Below are 16,877 nucleotides of genomic sequence, written 5' to 3'. Positions count from 1 at the left end.
TGGAAGGAGGAATGGACTGGCCTCAGCTGATAACAGATGGGTGAGGGCATTGCTGGCACTGGTATCTGCCTTGCAGCCTCTAACATCAGTGCTCCCCTGGCATCTCCTGGGTTGTGCCTCAGTCCTGATGCTGCAGATAAGCCTCTGCCTTTCTGTCACATCCTCCATGCCTCATTTTCCCACACCTTGCTCTTTCCCAGGTCATCCTCCCCTAAAATGACACAGCAGATGCGGGACTTGCAGCTGGCACAGGCCAGGAAGCCACCGGGCCCTTCCTCACCAAATGCAGCCAAGAGGCTCTACCGAAACCTGTCGGGGAAATTTCGTGTCAACTACACATCCTTCGACGAGGGCAGCCTGGCGGGACGGGGCGAGAAGGAGAAGCTCCGCAAGTCCTACCTGGTCAGTGCCCACTGGCTCCATCCAGCGCTGCCGTGGCTGGGAAGACAGGGATGGAGGGTCCGTGCATGGGTGATGCTGACACCCGAGTGGAAGCCCAAGAGTGTGTTAAGTGAAGCTGCCCTGCAGCAGGTTCACCTGGAGCTGGTCTGAGTGTTGCTCAGCATCATCTGGCTGTGTTGCAAAGGGACAATGCTCCTAATCCCCTGGCACCAGGTCACCCCACCTTGTTTGGATTTGTGGGGTGCTGGTGAAGGGCTGGGGTGTTGGGTGGAGTGGAGGAGGTCGCATGCAACCTGCGTTTCTCCCTCTGTCCAGTTCCAGAGCAATGCTGCCCTCTTTGAGGCCGTGGAGCTGCAGGACCTAGACAGAGTCCAGGAGCTGCTGAAGCAATACAGCCCCGAGGAACTGGACCTCAACACCCCCAACAGTGAGGGGCTGCTGCCTCTGGACATCGCCATCATGACCAACAACACGCCCATCGCCAGGGCCCTGCTGCAGGCAGGAGCAAAGGAGAGCCCGCACTGTGAGTGGGTGTGGGGGAGCCGTGCCATGCCCATCACCAGTCTGGTGGAGTGGGACACCCCAGGCAGTGGGGTCTAGGTGGGGAGGCAGTCACTGGGCTCTGGGAAACTGGTGCAGGCTGTAGCAGGGGCTTGAGTGGAGCCATGCACTCGAGTGGAGCGCCGGAGCAGGACACAGAGGAGGGGATGGGGTCCTGGGGTAGGGACTCGGTGCCACAGAGCCTGGGCTTGTCCTAACCACCTTCTCTTCACTCCTCCTGGCTCCCTTCCTGGGATCCACGGCCATGCCCACCCAACCCACAGTTGTGAGCCTGGAGAGCCGCTCACTGCACCTCTCCACGCTGGTGCGGGAAGCAGAGCAGCGCGTCAACGAGCTGACAGCGCAGGTGGTGAACGAAGCGCCCAACGCCGACTGCTCTGAGAAGGAGAAGCAGCTCAAGGCTTGGGAGTGGCGATACCGGCTTTACAAGCGCATGAAGGCAGGGTTTGAGCATGCCCGTGAGTGCCTGCAGGAGGGCTTGGGGGGCCTGGGGGGCAGCCCCCGTGCTGGGGAAGGAGCAGGGCTGTGTGTAGTCCAGGCACAGGGCTGCACCAGCACCTGCCAGAGGATCCCCACACCCTGTAACCAGGGCTCCCTGTATGGGTGCATGGAGAGTGAGCACTCCAGGAATGTGTGCCTGGGTGCAGGGGGAGGCTCAGGAGGGACACTGAGGGGTTCAGAGTGACCGTCCTCGCTGTAGTGGTCCCTGCGCTCTCTGTCCCCAGGAGTGCCAGACGCCCCCACCAATGTCCACCTCTCCGTGGCCAGCAGCTCCTCAGTGCAGGTGACCTTCTGGGAGCCCCTGAGTGTCAACTCAGCTGTCGTCACCAAGTACAAAGGTAAGGACTGGGGTCCCCACACCAGTTCGGGGGACACGCGGCCATGGCAAACACCTCGGGTGTGCTGGAGGGGCTGTGCTGGGGTGCTCAGCCCACACATAGCCCACCAGCGTGCCAGGGGCATGAGCAGGGCTGCCGAGCCCCCATCAAGCTGCCTTTGCGCTCGAGTGTGGGGGAGCCAGGGCTGCACACCGTGATACCACCCAGATGACACTCAAGCGCTCCAAGCTGGACCACATCATGGCAGAAGCCAGAGTGCGGCTTGTTTGACCCCAGCCTTCTCCTGACCACTGCAGGGCTTTCCCATCCTGCTGTTCCTGTGCCCCTCACCCACTTAAACCAAATACTTTTGGCTTCTGGGAGAATTTCCCCCATCCCCATCTCCTGACTCATCGCTAGGTGCTGGCCCTGCCTGGCGCAGTTTGATAAGGAGGGCTGCAGCTCCCTGTGCCATCCCCACTGTTGCAGTTCCCCCCCTCCCCTGCCTTTGCTCAGCTCCTTCCAGCTGTGGTGCTGCCCGTGGTCCCTCTGCACCTGCTGGCCCCGACATGCTGCAGCCAGCCCTGGTAGCCTGTCCCTGCTCCGGGGCCACAGGGCACATTGGGGTCTCTTCTTTCAGTGGAGTGGAGCTGCTCCCCCACCTTCTCGCCACTGCTCGGGGAGGCCGTGATTGACAAGCTGAAGAACCTGCACTTCACCATCCGGGGGCTGGTGTCGGTGAGCTCTTGGGGTGCCCCACAGGGGTCTGGGCTGTGGGTGGAGAACCCGTGGCTGGGAAAAGCCGCTGACCACGGTGCAGCCATGGGGTCATTCCCTGCAGCTGATGCAGGAAGGACATGGGGTGTCATTTTGAACAGGAAGAATAGGATTGTGGCGTGGTGCATGCCATGTTCAGCACAGCCTGTGGGCAGAGCTGAGAGCGTGGGGCTGGGAGACACATTTGTCTGTCCCTGCACAGCCGTGGCCACCCTCGCAATGGGGAAACCCCTGACAAGGGGTGCCTGGGGACTCGAGTGAAAGGCAGAACGGGTCCATTCATTGAATGCCTGATTTATCCTCTGTCCCCCACCCTGCTCCCATCCCCACCCGTGTTCCTCCTGGGCAATAAATCAGTGGCTTGTTCCTCTGCCACCTGCACAGATCGACCCCTTGCACCAGTCCTGTCACTCATTGAAGAGGGGGGACCAGCCCTGTCTCCATCTCCGGGAGCTTGGCAAGGTCACGGGCTGGTTGGGGCTGGGGCTTCCTGCTGTTTTATCTCCCTGAGAACTGCAGGGGCCATGCTGCCTGTCAGCTGTCCCCTCCCTGGGGACTGCTGTCCTGTCCCCAGCACACACTGGAGATGGGGCTGCGGTGGGATGGAGCTTGGGATGGGAACACAGGAAGATGCTGAGATGGTCGGGGTTGCCCCAGCGAGGTGCAGTGCTGAAGCTCCAGGGCAGGCAGGCAGGGACCACTGGCTGGAGGAGCAGGGAAAGCCCTCAATGCAGTTACAGAGGGTTAGCCAAGGCAGGGCTGCCGGAGCCCAGGAGCTGGGGTGGGAGAGCTGCCCTGGTGTGTGGCAGGACGGGGCTTGAGTGGAGCCCAGAGCAGCGCCACTGCAAGAAGCTGGCTGGGGCTCATCAATCATGCTTTCAGAGCTGCTTCACAGGCTCCTGTCCGCCTTCATGAGTGCCTGGAGGCCTTGCAACATCTGGCAGCTTGACTGAGTTTTAATCAGAGGCCTTTAATCACTGTCGCTGTGCCACAAGCTCTCAACAACTTTGGGCCAGCTCCCTGTCTCCAGAGGTCAGATCCTTGCATGTCCCAGCGGGAAGGCAGCACCCCGACCCTCCGGGCTGCAGAAGCCCTGTGTCTTTCAGGCCGTAGCATTTCCTGGCAAGAGGCATTTGCAGTGTCCCATCCTTCCTCTGCCTCCCCCCCCAAAACCACCCACCCAGGCCATGGGGGTTCTCTACTGTCTGATAACAAGAGCTTTGTACAGCTGGGAAAGGTCAGAGCCAGTGGCTCAGGGTGTGAGCTCCAGTTTAGTACTCCTTGTGATGCACTGGTGTTCTGAGCTGGGGGTATCCTCCTTCCCTCACGCGCTGAGCCAGGAGAGGTGCTGGTGTGCTGAGAGTGGCTTCCTTCCTTGCAGGGCACAGCTTACTACGTCCAGGTGTCTGCCTACAACATGAAGGGCTGGGGTCCCCCGCAAGCCTCTGTGCCCCCTTTCGCCATCCCTTCCAGTAAGTACTACTGGGAATGCCCACGGGAGCCAGCACCGTCTGCAGGATGGGCGGGGGGAGGAAGCAGCTCCCTGTGCCATCCAGGGGTCCCTCTCACTGCTGCAGTGGGGTCCAGTGGACCCAGGAGCAGAGACAGCATTTGGAGTCTCGAGCCAAGCAGGGAGGCTGTGCCTCTGGGTCTGGGATGCTGCCTCCAGCCGATAGGAGTTTTGCCAAATATTAATTTTTCAACCTGAAATTTTCCTGGCTGCCTCGTAAAGGCTGAGCCATTTCAGACCACCTGGATCAACTCATCCTAAGGAGGAACCTTGGAGAGAGGATGTTTTGCTTTTTCACTTAAAAGGAAAACAATACAGCCATCTCCTCTGTAGGAAGGAAAAACTTCCCAGGGTTTTTTAGCAGAGGTTTCTAACAGCGCAGAGCAGCATTTGGGAGAGGTCAGTCCTTACCGCCTCAATGACATCTGCCCCAAAGTGGCCAAGCTTGTGCAAAACCACTGTTGACACATGGTGAGGAGTGACATGGTGGGATGCCCCAGCTCGACCGCTGGAGGTGCCCCTCCAGGGCTCAGAGCTGTCCCAGTCCTGGGTGGCAGTGGGCCTGGAGCCCTCTCTGTGCCACCACATGCTCTTGCCCAGCCAGCCCAGCCCCAGGGACCTGCATTCCCTGGCATTGAGCTGGGATGGGGTCATGAGCTCCACCAGAGACCAGCTTTGGACTGCCAGCACTCACCTCTCCGCACTGGGATGAGGGCAAGTGGGAGGGGAAAAGCCACGCAAAGTCACACAAGGCATCCCAGAGCGCTGAGGGGGGGACAGGCCAGGAGAACTGAACTGGAAGGAGCAGCCCCAAAGGGCTGAGTGGGCTCCGAGGTGGCCTCTGCCTCTCATCACCGGTCCCAAGATGGGTCTCTGCCACATGGCAGTGCCATGGGATCGGCACTATCAGATGTGTAAGGAACAGCTCCACGTGCACCTGGGGAGGCTGAGCCTGTCCCGACGAGCAGGCAGCAGGGCGGTGGGCACGCAGCTCCCTGCCACCACGCTCACAAGCGGCACATGGACAGCAGTAGGGCCAGAGGTGTGCAGGCACCATGCGTCACTCTAGGTGGAGATACGCAAGCACTCTACCACCGGTATGGAAAGATGCAAAAATACATTTGCATGTATATGAATGCATATAGCAAGCCTATGGCACTGCCCTGCCTTTACCCTGTCCTGGCAGCGGGTGTTGGTCATGTTTGCACTCACTTTAAATCCCCTTTGCGATGGCACAGTAACCCTGCATGGGTTACATTCTCCGTGACCAAGATCCATGTGGCATCGATACAGAGAGCAGCTGAAGTGAATCAGACATGAGTGGGCTTTATTTATTTTTATCTCCATTAATATTTCTCCCTTCAGTAAAGAACCCTGGCCCAGCAGAATATAGTCAGGCACCTCCCTGGGTGTTTTTAAAGTTCCTAAAAATAGTGGTGAGCCCCAGCCAACGTTAACAGAGCTGAACTTTCCATGGAAAACAGCAGCAGGCAGGACACAGGAGGTGTTTAAAGCAATTAATGTAAAGCTAATGTAGAAGCGCTGGCGGGTCCCCAGCCCCGCTCCCAGTCCTGCTGCTGTCTTACAACGGGTGGACCTGGCAGAACAGCTTATTTATGTGTTTGCCAAGGTGAGCCCAGCTCTCAGCACTTGCCTGGAGAAAGCTGCAGCTCTGGGGAAGACCTGGAGGAAGACACTGGAAAGAATTTTATTTTTCAAGGCCAGTGAAGTGCAACAGCAACAGACGGGACCTTGTTCTTTCCTTCTGCCGTGTCCCCACTGCGCTGTGGGGTGCCCAGTGGCCATGGGATGCTGTGCAGAGCTGGGGTGCTCCTGCGGAGAGTGGCACAGAACAGGGGATCTCCCAAAGCCCAGCCCACCCAGAGGTGCCCAGCACCCACAACTGCTGCCATGCCATGTTGTGCCATGCTGTGCCTGTGGGACACCCAGGTGGGGTGCCAGGAGGTGACATGCCATGAGGAAGAGAGGACAGGAACCCCTTTTACCCCAGGCCAAGGGGTGCTGGGAGTAATGCTGGTTTGTCCCCACAGACTGGCGGGAGTACGATGGCCGGGCCCCACGGAGAAGGGGGCAAGCTGAAGCTTTGGACCATCTGCTGAGCCAGGTGAAGACCATCCATCAGCACTGTGTTTGCCATGGTGAGTACACGGCATGGCATCGTGGGGAGGCTGGGGTGTGGGAATCCATCCAGGCCCCTTCAGGGCTGTGATGTGGTCCGTGGGGCTGGGATTGTACCATAAATAGATCTGTCCCATGGATGAGCATAGCAGGGAGACAGCTCAGGCAGTGGACACCTTGGCAGAGCCTTCCCACTGGGTTGGCGTGCTGTGCCGTGGGCTGCCAGTGCAGCTCTTCATCTCTCTGCTCTCTGCTCCCCAGAGCCCTGCAAGAACCAGCCCCAAAGCAGGAAGCACTCGGTCTCCAAGAGCCTCAAGCACCTCTTCCACCCTGGCAGCAAGTTTCTCAAGACACTGAAGCGGTGAGAGGCTGGTGCACAGGGTGGTGGAGAGCCACTCTCCCAGTGAGGCCATAGAGGTGCCCACCCACCCTGGGTGCAGCCGGGAGCTGTGCCTGCAAGACAGGGGCTGGGGGTGCTCAGAGATGTGTCCTTGCTTGGAACAACCTTGTGGTGTCAGTGGGGATGAGTCCTATTGACCAGAAATCAAACGTTTCTTCTTGGTGTTTCCATTTGACTGGCCGAGCTGCGCCTGTACCCTGATCCCTGCACCATCTCCAAGCATCACCCAACACCCCACCCTCCTCTAGACCCAACCACTCTCCCACCACCCATCTTCATGCTTGGCCTCCAGGCACCCCAGCATGTCTCCCACACAGGCCTGGCCCCATCGCCCTCCCTTGTGCTGACTGGGCATCAGCCATGGCATCAGCTGTGGCATCGGCCAGGCTGGCGTTGCTGGCAGCGTTGGGTTCCTGTTCCTGCTCCTCTACTGGCCGTGTGCCTTTTCTGCCACATGCTGTTGGAGAGGTGCTCAGACCTGGAACAGGGCATCTCCTTTGTCCTCGGGAGAGAGACCCTTTGGAAAATGAAGCTGGTGTGTGGGGGTGACACTGAAGTCTGTCTTCCCTCCCATGCAGAGGCCTCTACCTGACAGCCATCTTCTACAAGGATGACAACATCCTGGTGACCCATGAAGACCAGATCCCCGTGGTAGAGATTGATGACACCTATTCCTGCCTGCTCATGCAGGATTTTCTCTGGTTCACAAAGGTGGGTGGCCCAGGGCCCCTGTGCTGTGCGCTGGGGCATGGCAGCAGCATGTGTCCTGACACACCTCTCTCTGCCTGGCCACCACCCGGGATGCTGCTGGGGTAATGGCCACCACAATCTGCAGAGCACCTTCATTGCAGCATCTTCCCTGGTGCTGTCTGTGCAGGCAGCAGTGCCTGTCACGCATGGGGTGCTGTGGGGCTTTTGCCAGGGCAGTCTGGGTCTGATTCAGGGCTGGGAGCAGCACTGGGGGGACACCCCATGTGCACAAAGTGAGCACAAGCTACTCCAGCTACTCACACCAAATGATACAACATTTGGCAACTCCTGAGCTTCCTGGCGTTGCCTCCAGGACCTCCACTGTGCCACTGTCCTTGCGGGCAGTGTGGGCCAGGGTGATGCCAAGAGCCAGTCGCAGCCCAGAAGTGCCAGGGTGAGCTGAGCGGGGATCATGCACCGCTGCTGCCCTTTGGGCACTGGGGCTTGGCAGCACCAGCAGCCCACACGCTGCGGCTTTCTGGGGTTCAGCATGGGCTGAGAACCCACCAGGGAACAGCGTTTCCACCCTAGTCCTTGGAAGCCCAAAGGTGGGCGATGGCCTGGCGCCGCGCTGGGCAGGCTGCGTGCCGCAACGGGTGGGCGATGGACCGGTGCTGTGCTGGGCGGGCTGCATGCCACAACGGGTGGGTGCTGTCTCTCCACAGGGATGCCAGCAACTTCTTGGCTGTTTAACTGCTTCACCACAGCATCCTGCCATGGAAGCTCTGCCTCTGTTGTACAGAGCAGGATGTGCAGGGTGCTGTGCTGCTGCCTGGTCTCCACTGTCAGTAGGCTTAGTAAAAGGGCAGGTGGGCAGCTCAGGGCCAAAATCTTCTGCTGGGTCATCCTTATCTACTGAGGAAGAGGCTGTCTTCCTTTTCTTGGCTGTCTTCTACTCAAACTTAAGCAGGTCTCAGACCCACCTCAGATATCTGGGTGGGCACAGCATGGCGCTTCCCTCGGGTACAGGCTTTGGAGGCATCTTGGGGTGTTTGTGGCACAGGAGATCACACCCCTGCTAAGAGGTGGTATATGCCCATGCATGTTCCTAACCCAGCTCAAACAGAAAGGCAAATGGATTTCCCCAAAACATCTTTGCGTGAACCAGCTGCAGGCAGCGTCGGCCAGTAATGACAACTCCTTTGTGTGCTGCAGGTGTCGTGCATGTGGGATGAGATTCTGTGGCTGCGGCAGTGTGTTACTGTCTCCCAGTCGTCCTGCTCCTGCATCCTGCAGACACGCTTCAAGATGCTGCTGGCTATCTCACAAATGCAGGTGAGGGTGGGCCTGGGGGAGGAGCGAGTGCTTTTGTGGGGGCACTGTGGGCTGGGGTCCCTTGGGAGCAGCATGTGGTTGTGCTGCACCCAAGAAAACACCAGCCTCTGCCAGTCCTGCCTGTGGCTCTGTCCGTGACAGGACTGGGTGCCTCATCCTCCCTGGCCAGACCAGGGCTGTAGGGCAATGAGGTGTCAGGCTTCACGGCAATCTCGAGCAGAGGGGCTGGGGGCTGTCGGTGGGTGCTTTGCCCAGCAGGCTGGTTACCAGCAGGTAGCTGGTAGCCAGTCACATCCCAGCTGCTCAGACCCACAGAACAGTGTCTCAAGGATGTCCCCTGACAATCTGCTTTCTCTTGCTCTCCCACCCCATCACGCAGGGGCTGCTGGGCATCCAGGACCTGGGGCAAGTTTTCTTTGAGCCTGTCAAAGACAAACAGGGCAACATCCTCATTGTCACCCTGAAGGAGGTGAAGACCAACCAGACCTTTGAGAGCGTCCGCTGGGTTCCCATCTGCAAGCTGCAGACCAGCCGCAAGTCCGTGTCTTCCCCAGAGGAGCCCACTGCTCTGGACACGCTGCTGATCTCTGTCCAGGTGCTGTTGCAGCAAGAGACTGCAGTGGGCTCCACTGCATGAACACCAGCGCTCCTGCTACCCCTTGGGCAGGAAAAGCCATGGCAGAGCCCAGGCCACCAAGAGTTTGGTCCTGGCTGTAGGCAGAGGGGGAGCAGAGCACAAGCAGCCTGAAAAAAATCCTGTTGCTTCAAGGGGAGGCGTCAGGCTGGTGCCAGATTCATCCCAGCAGCACCGGATTGTGCTTGCTCTGCTGCTTCCCCTTCTGCTGGCTTGGCTGGCTGCACCACAGCAGCCGGCACGAGGGCAGGACAGAGCCCCGCTGCAAGGGCTGTCTCAATCCAGCAGGCAATCCTTTCTCCTCAGGACAAGCTGGCATACCACCAGCGGAGCAGCCATGCCCTCTCCCCGGGCCTCTACCTGGGCTACTTGAAGCTGTGCAGCGCCGTGGATCAGATCCGAGTGCTGGTGCCGGAGCGGCTCCCCAACATCCTGTGCCACGTCAAGATTCGCTCCAACCCCAACATCTCCAGGTGGGGCTTGCAGGGCAGCTCCCCTGGGGCAGCCAGGCTCCTCTGTCCCATCCAGCCTAAGAACACCCATCACCTGCTTCTGTTCTTGGGCTCCTGGCAGCAGTGTAATATTCCCTCCCAGCCCTGCTGCTCACCATGCAGGGCAGCCTGCAGCTGGAGCAAACTACAGTCCCCTTCTACCTCTGCAGCTCCCACATCCCTTGTGGTGCTGCACCGTCTGGGGGAGGAACAGCTGACCAAACACAGCTCTCATAGCAATTTGCTCCCTCCTTCACATGTCTGTCTCTCCCTTCTCCAGGGAGGAGTGGGAATGGCTGCAGAAGATGGTCAGCATGGAGGAGCCTGTTCCTGCAGAGCCAGAGGCTGAGACCTCTCAGAATCACTTGTTTCAGGAGCTCCAAGTGGCCATCAAGGAACTGATGACCCTGGTCAACATCCCTTTGCAAGAGGTATGGGCAGGTGCCGAGGTCTGGGGAGGAGGGACGGGAAGGAGCCATGCAGCAGGCAGGGGACCTCAGCCACTGGTCTTTCTTTGAGGGCCTGGAGCATTGATGAGATTTCAGTCCCATGCAAATAGAAGGCAAGTGTTGGATAGCCAGCATCTGAAGCATCTGCCTGTCCAGAGACAGCATCCACAGGGGGTGTTTGTCTTACCCCTTCACCTGTACCTCCAAAACAAGAATGGTGAATCTGGGTTTTCATTATTGCCTGCCATGTGGTCTGGTTCTGGGCTCAGCCCTTGCAGCACTAAAACAGCCCAACTCTGCCTCTCCAAAGCAGGATGGTCCCTGGCCAGTGGTGGGATGGAGCTGGAACCCCCAGGGCCAGACTGCACAGGGAGAAATCCCTTCTTCACTGTGCTAAGTATTCACTGGGAAGGTGCCCACCAGCCCCTGTGCCAGGCACATGCCTCTGGCCAGGCAGCTGAGAGGGAACCTCTCTGAGCAGGGCTGAGGCCATTGCTGGTGGCACTTCTTCTTGGAGACCCCGTCATAGTGACTTTGACCAGTAGTTTAGACAGTTTTAGGAGAAATAAGAGAGAATGGGAGGTGTGCAGATGATGCCAGAAGCAAGTTGCCTCTGGTTGTGTGCTGAAACAGCAGTGTCCCCTGGCTGAAGGTGGTCCCTGAGGACTCCTCTGTGGATGAGGACTTGGTGGAGGGCCACCAGGTGATGTTTGCAGCTGTTACCTGAAGCATCTTCTTGCAGGCCAAAGATTTCCGTCTGTACAGCCAAGAGGTGCTGGACTTCGGGGGCCAGGTCTCCTTCCTGCTGCTGCTGCCTCCGTCGGATGACGTCTGCACTGCTCCAGGCCAGAACAACCCCTACACCCCTCGCTCCGGCTTCCTTACGCTGCCACTGCAGATCTTTGAGCTAGGTGAGGAGAAGGAATGCCAAAACCCAACCTTGCTGGTCTCCTTATCCTCTGAAACCTCCCAAAAGCTGGTACAGGCAGTGGAGTGGGCTTCCTCCCCTAGGAGGGGAGGGATGGAGGGGAATACTGAGAGCTGTCCTGGTAGGCTAGATGACAGCATTGCCTCCTCCTGTGTTGGGTGAGCAAGGAGGAGCCTGTAGGGCATCCACAGCAAGGAACCTGATATTTTTCATTCCACCTTCTCTTTTTTCCTCTCCCCAGTCCACTTCTTCACTTACGACCGGGAATTCATCACACAGTACTGCCAGGTGTCTGCTCTCCTGGAGCTGGAGTCGCTCCTCTCTCAGCAGAGCCTCAGGGAGGCCTTCTCCGACGCTGAGCTCTCCACCGCAAAGCAGCGGCACCAGCAGGTTCAGGACTACATCCAGGTATACGGAGTGTGAGCATGCTGGGAGGGAGTCAGTCTCAAAGGTGCCCACACGACATGGGCAGGACAGTCATGCCCTGGCTGAGCTGCAGGAGCATCAGCACCAGAGCTGTTCCCTGATCTTGGTGGCTGTGCCTCTGTGGGTTTTCTCTGATGTGGCAGTCAGGCAGCGGCAGGCAGGGCTTTGTCTAGCAACTTACTGCAGTGATCACATTAAAAATACTGATTAGAGAGACTGGTTAGAGAGCTGGAGGCTCCTGCTCTGCAGTCCCCACCTTGTTAGGAAAGGGCCTGGAGTGCATTCTGGGATGGATGTGTGAAATAGCACCCCATGCTACCCCCTTTCCCAGCACCCCTGCCTGCAGCAGGCAGGTCCTGCTGAACCAGCAGCTGGTGGTGGTTGAAGCAGCATCTTCCCACCTGAGAGCACTTTCTTGGGATTTCCTGACTCAGGGATTCCCTCGAAGCTTTTACGTCTTGGAAAAGGTGTGTGTGGAGAGGCTGTGTTTTGCTGTGGGGCTTTTTTGTTGTTTGCTTTTTGAAAGGCATCCTTCATTTCCTATTTTGGCAGCAAATGGAGGAGATATGGCGTGAGATGCGCTGGATTATGGATGCCCTGCAACACGCCCGGTACAAGCAGCCCTCCTGCGGGGTGTCTCTCAGCGGCTTCCTCAGCGAGGCTGGAGGTGCAATGAAGGAGAAAACCCGATCCACCTCATCCCACCTCGACTACCTTCCCTCCCCAGCACCCTCGCCGGAGACCAGCCGTAAACTCAACTCTGGTAAGGACCTGGCTTTGCAAAGCTGTTGCGAGGTGGGCTCAGAGGGCTACCCATGCTCGGGGGGGCAGAGGCGCTGATCTGGCTGCCTGCACCAGGGGGGTGCAGGCAGGGCCAGTGTCGGGAGTACAGGCAGGGCAGTCGGTCTTGGTTGGGGCAGGACCTGCTCTGCCTGTGCCTTGGCGAGTGCAGCACGGGTATGCAGCAAGGGATTAAATGCTTGGAGATATACTTGGGCTCCATCTGGTGCAAACCCCAGTGGGGGTTGCAAGTCTAAGCCCCTCTTTGCTTCTCTTACACCCCTTGCAGACTCACATGGGCTGTCAGATGAGGAGGGCTCCTCGGAGGTGTTCCTGGCCACCGACAGTGACTACGACTCCAGCAGGGCACAGAGCCCCAAGGAGCTTGACCTGGTATACTCCTCCTCGGGGCCCGAGTGCTGCAGCAGAAGAGTTGCCCACACCCTCCGTGACAGCGCCCCGGATGTCCTGCAGACCCATGAGCTCAAGACCCCACCGCCACCGCCACCACCGCCAGAGGAGCCCCGGCCACCCCCCGAGATCTACGACAGCGACTTCGTTCTGCCCAGCCGACAGATCGAGCTGCTGCGCATCACAGAGAAGCGACAGGCATACTGCGTTCGAACCAGCAGCCTGGACTTTCCCAAACCGCTCTGCCAGGTGTCCAGAAAGTCCTGTCCCGGCTCCGTCGATAGCTCCCCGACGGAGAGCAGGACCACGGGCCACTGCAGCCAGCTCAGGCTGGGGACTGGCTCTACACCCAGCCCTGAGTGCAGCCAGGGCGGGCAGGGCTCCGAGCCCATCTTCCGGACGCGCTCAGCTGAGTGGACTCAGAACTTCCAGGAGCAGCCGGAGCAGCCCGGGTGCTTGGCCGACAGAGGGAAGAAGCCGGGCTCTGTCACCTTGTGGGTCTGCCCTCAGTACGAAACCGGACTCTCCAAAGAGACCAGTGTTAAGGTACCAGAGCCTGCAAAGGGCAGTGTTGCAGCTCTGCCATGCCTGGACGGAAAGGGCTGGCAGGATGGGGAGGCAGGTAGCAGGGGCTCACCTGTGCCTTGCCTGGCACTGCCTTCTCCATCCTCCGCCGTCCCGGGGGTGAGGTCCCCTGGAGACCTGCATCACTCCTGCCCTCCATCCCTGCATCCCTGCGTGCCTGCAGTAGTGATGAGGCTCCCAGCAGTGCAGGATGGGGCACATGGCTCTGCAGGAGCAATAGCGACTGCTGCAGAGGGGGTGAGCCAGGGCCAGGGGTAGTGTATTTTGGGGGGACAAGGCAGTGGAGCTGTGGTTCAGCTCTTGGTCCATGGTTCAGCAGATGACAGTAGGTTAGTGCCAGCCAGCATGGGCAGGCAGTGAGCAAAGATCACATTGTTGGATTTCCCTTGCCATGTCCTAGTGTTCAAACACATCAGCCCCTCAGCCAAGATCCAGCTATCACCCCCTTGCCCTGGCCCTGGCCCTTCCACAGCCTCCCTTCCCTGGGGGTCTGTGCTCCCCCTGCCCCAGCCCTGTGTGCCTTTGGGAAAGGGCGAGCAGGAGGTGCTTGTCTCCAGCCTGTGAAGGGGAGCAGACAAAGCTGCCTCCTTGCTGCAGGTGTTGGGGCCCACTGGAGCCACTGTCCAACCTGGTTCCTCTGTGCAAGGGCTTTGCTGCTGAGAGCTGACCCCCAGCTCTGATCACCCTCACCTGCTCTGGGTGGGATTCCCCCATGTTGGAGACCCCTCCAGGCCATGCATCTCCAGGTGCCCCTCTGGCTCTGCCATCTCCTTTGCTCCCAGCCATGAAGCTCCTTCCCCTGTTGAAATTTCCCTTCTGACATTCCCAGTGCCCAGAGCCGAGGCTGATGGAGCAGCCTGAGAGCAGTCTGCCCAGGAAATGGCAGAGGAAGGACAGAGCCGATGGGATGATAGGTGTTATTGCTGGGGAGTTTTGATGGCCAGTTTCTCCGCACCCAGCGGGGACATTAGAAGCAGGGGGGAATCTGACTCGCAGTATTTATTTTCCATTTGAGAAATTACCATAGATTTCTATGCAACTGAAGCGCAGCCCTTGGGTTCCTGGCGGGCTGCCCACGTGGCTTTTGAAGTTGCAAAGCTCTGGACACGCCTGCTTGAAAGCATTTTATGATGTTCTTCTCAAAGAAAGCCCAGTTCAAAGGAAAGGCTCCTCTGCTGGCGTAAATCAGCTGAGCCCTGTGATGATTGTTCGGAGCTGGCAGGGTTCACGTGGGCCGAGGGCTCAGACCACCCTGCCGGGACACTGCTCGCAGTGCTCCGCAAGCCCTTACGGATGTGCCAAAGGAAACCGTCGCCTTGCCTGGGCGAGGATGGATGTCCTGCTTTAGGGCCTTTGAAGTCAAGTAGCAGGCTCCCGACAGTCACTAACAGCCAGAGACCAGATTTTCTCGGCTGTATTTGGGATTCAGAAGGCAGTCGCCAAGGAAGTGGAGAGGGAGAGTGAGGGTAGCTGTTGGTGGGAGAACCCCACACTTGTGAATGGGATGAAAAGTAGCACCACTTCCCAAAGAGGCTACAGCTCAGCACCACTAGTTTGGCAGAGCTGTTGTGGTTCAGCTGGTCTGACAGTCTGAATCCTGCTCACACGAGGGACTTTATTCAGACCCTTCCATGGTGCCAGGAGCAGGGCTGGGACTATCCCTCTCCAGCCACACGCAATGGAACGGTAAGGCAGCCTGAGTGGAGCAGGCAAACCGTAGGTGACACATGCAAGAGTTGAACTGTAAGGACTCAGAGAGTGCGGTGGAGGCAAGAAAATGGTGCATGAGTTTGGGCCTCAGCATGCCAGGCCTCCCCAGGCACAGTGTGCCCATGGCTCCACACTGGGCTGCTTCCGTCTGCTCACTGGGCACCACTGGGACAGCTGTGCCTCCACCCTAATGATCACCGCTGTAGGACACACCATGTCCTGTCTCTGACCCCCAGTTCCTCCTCATTCCTCCCCCTTATCATCCATCTCTCCCACCTTTCTGTTTTTGCAGCTGCACATCACCAGCCAGACGTCCGCCGGGGAGGTGGTGAAGCTGGTGGTGCTCGAGATGAACGACATCTCCCGTGGCGTGCTAGGTGGCTCAGCTGCCTTCTGCTATGGCGAGGAGCAGCTGGAGCATTTCGGACTGGTGTTCGCCTCCGACGAGAGTGAGCGGTGGCTTCCCGATGACTTCATGCCTCTGTCCCTCCAAACTAGCCGGCCTGAGGGGCGGTTCTACGTCCGGATCAAGGAGACATCCCCTCTGGTTCTCCAGTTTGGGCCAGCGACCACCGTATGAGAGGAGGAGAGCCGGCCAGGCGGCGCGGGGACCTCAGCTTCCAGAGAGCAGACAGCTCGTCTCTGATGCTTCCTTCTTCCACAGACACCCTCTCATCAGGCGTCCGCGGGGTGGAATGGGATCATACTGGGCTGTGTGTTATTTGTTTGTGTTATTTTTTTTATTTTTTTTTTTTTTTTTTTAACCAAAGAGACATCCAGACTCAGTTTTTCTGACTGCAGAAGAGGAGGGTGGAGTGCGGAGACCTCAGAGCTTGGGAGGAATCTCTGCAGGAATGGAATTTTTGAAAGTAAACATTTTTAAGGGGAAGGGGGGGGGGAGAGAGAGGAAAAATATTACAAGAAGAAGCAGCAATACCTTTTTTTTTCCTTTCTTCTTTTTCTGAAATGCCTTGTTTGGGATTCACTGAAGGCAAAGCCACAGAGGCTTGCTGGGGATGGTTGTGGTGTCAGAGAGGAGAGGGCAGGAGTCACAAGGACAGCAATGAGAAGGGTGTTTTCCTATCTGCCCTACTTTCACTGTACCTGGAGAAACAATTCTTGCACATAGTTCTTGGAACAAAATTATATTTTTCTTCCTTTCCTGAAAAATTTAATAATAGTTGTGCTAGAGACACTGGAATTGTGTAAGAGATGAAGACCCTTTGACTTGTTTTAAAGGCAAAAGGAATCCACGCAGCCAGCCCCATGCACACACAGCCATGCACACTGCTGTGTTGATGCCACCACGAGAGGTTTGCTATAGGGCATCTACTGCACCACCCTGCACACCACCCTTGGATTTCCTTTCCTCCTCAGTTGCCGTTTTGTTCTGGTGATTGTGCTTGGCCTCTCTTGTATGTCCTATAGCATGACATTTTGTTAGCCACTAGGTCTCTTGTTAACAAGGTTATTTTTCTGATCTCCTGTGGTCCATAGTAAAGATGACTGCTGCTGACTGAGTTTCACTCTTTTCCTTCTTGTGGCTTGATGTGTAGTGTTCCTTCTTCCCCCAAATTAGCTCTGATTTCAAGGGCTGGGCTCATCTTTCCCAGGAGTGTTTAATGGGATGCTTTCCACGCAGTGGAGGTTTACGTTAACACGCAAATCGCATGTGTGGGAGCAAAGTGCAAGTTAAAAATGTTTTTCTGGGCTTCGTTGCTCTGTAAGGCAGTAAAATAAGCTTTGGCATGCAGAGGCAGTCACCTCCACGTGGTGTTGGAAGCCGGATGATTGTAGGGCCTGAGCATCTGCAGTTAAATGCACTAATCCG

General features: G+C 57.8%; 1 protein-coding gene across 1 annotated transcript in view; it reads left to right on the top strand.

The window, feature by feature from the left end:
* LOC141966736 (ankyrin repeat and fibronectin type-III domain-containing protein 1-like) overlaps positions 1–16,566 on the top strand; it is a 260,415-nt gene extending 243,849 nt beyond the window's left edge. The window contains exons 9-26 of the mRNA XM_074919777.1: positions 201–392; positions 684–925; positions 1,227–1,421; positions 1,689–1,802; positions 2,422–2,519; positions 3,940–4,030; positions 6,120–6,227; positions 6,469–6,568; positions 7,186–7,318; positions 8,513–8,632; positions 9,012–9,227; positions 9,573–9,739; positions 10,038–10,188; positions 10,949–11,117; positions 11,376–11,542; positions 12,113–12,323; positions 12,630–13,297; positions 15,339–16,566. Coding sequence (XP_074775878.1) covers positions 201–392; positions 684–925; positions 1,227–1,421; positions 1,689–1,802; positions 2,422–2,519; positions 3,940–4,030; positions 6,120–6,227; positions 6,469–6,568; positions 7,186–7,318; positions 8,513–8,632; positions 9,012–9,227; positions 9,573–9,739; positions 10,038–10,188; positions 10,949–11,117; positions 11,376–11,542; positions 12,113–12,323; positions 12,630–13,297; positions 15,339–15,626 — 3,430 coding nt within the window. The 3' untranslated portion in view covers positions 15,627–16,566. The remainder of the gene's footprint in view (positions 1–200; positions 393–683; positions 926–1,226; positions 1,422–1,688; positions 1,803–2,421; positions 2,520–3,939; positions 4,031–6,119; positions 6,228–6,468; positions 6,569–7,185; positions 7,319–8,512; positions 8,633–9,011; positions 9,228–9,572; positions 9,740–10,037; positions 10,189–10,948; positions 11,118–11,375; positions 11,543–12,112; positions 12,324–12,629; positions 13,298–15,338) is intronic.
* The last annotated feature ends 311 nt before the right edge of the window (positions 16,567–16,877 follow it).

Source organism: Athene noctua, chromosome 15 (assembly GCF_965140245.1).
Source record: "Athene noctua chromosome 15, bAthNoc1.hap1.1, whole genome shotgun sequence".
NCBI classification, from domain to species: Eukaryota; Metazoa; Chordata; class Aves; order Strigiformes; family Strigidae; genus Athene; species Athene noctua.
Note: the sequence above shows the minus strand (reverse complement) of the source record. Positions and strands in the feature narration are given on the sequence as shown.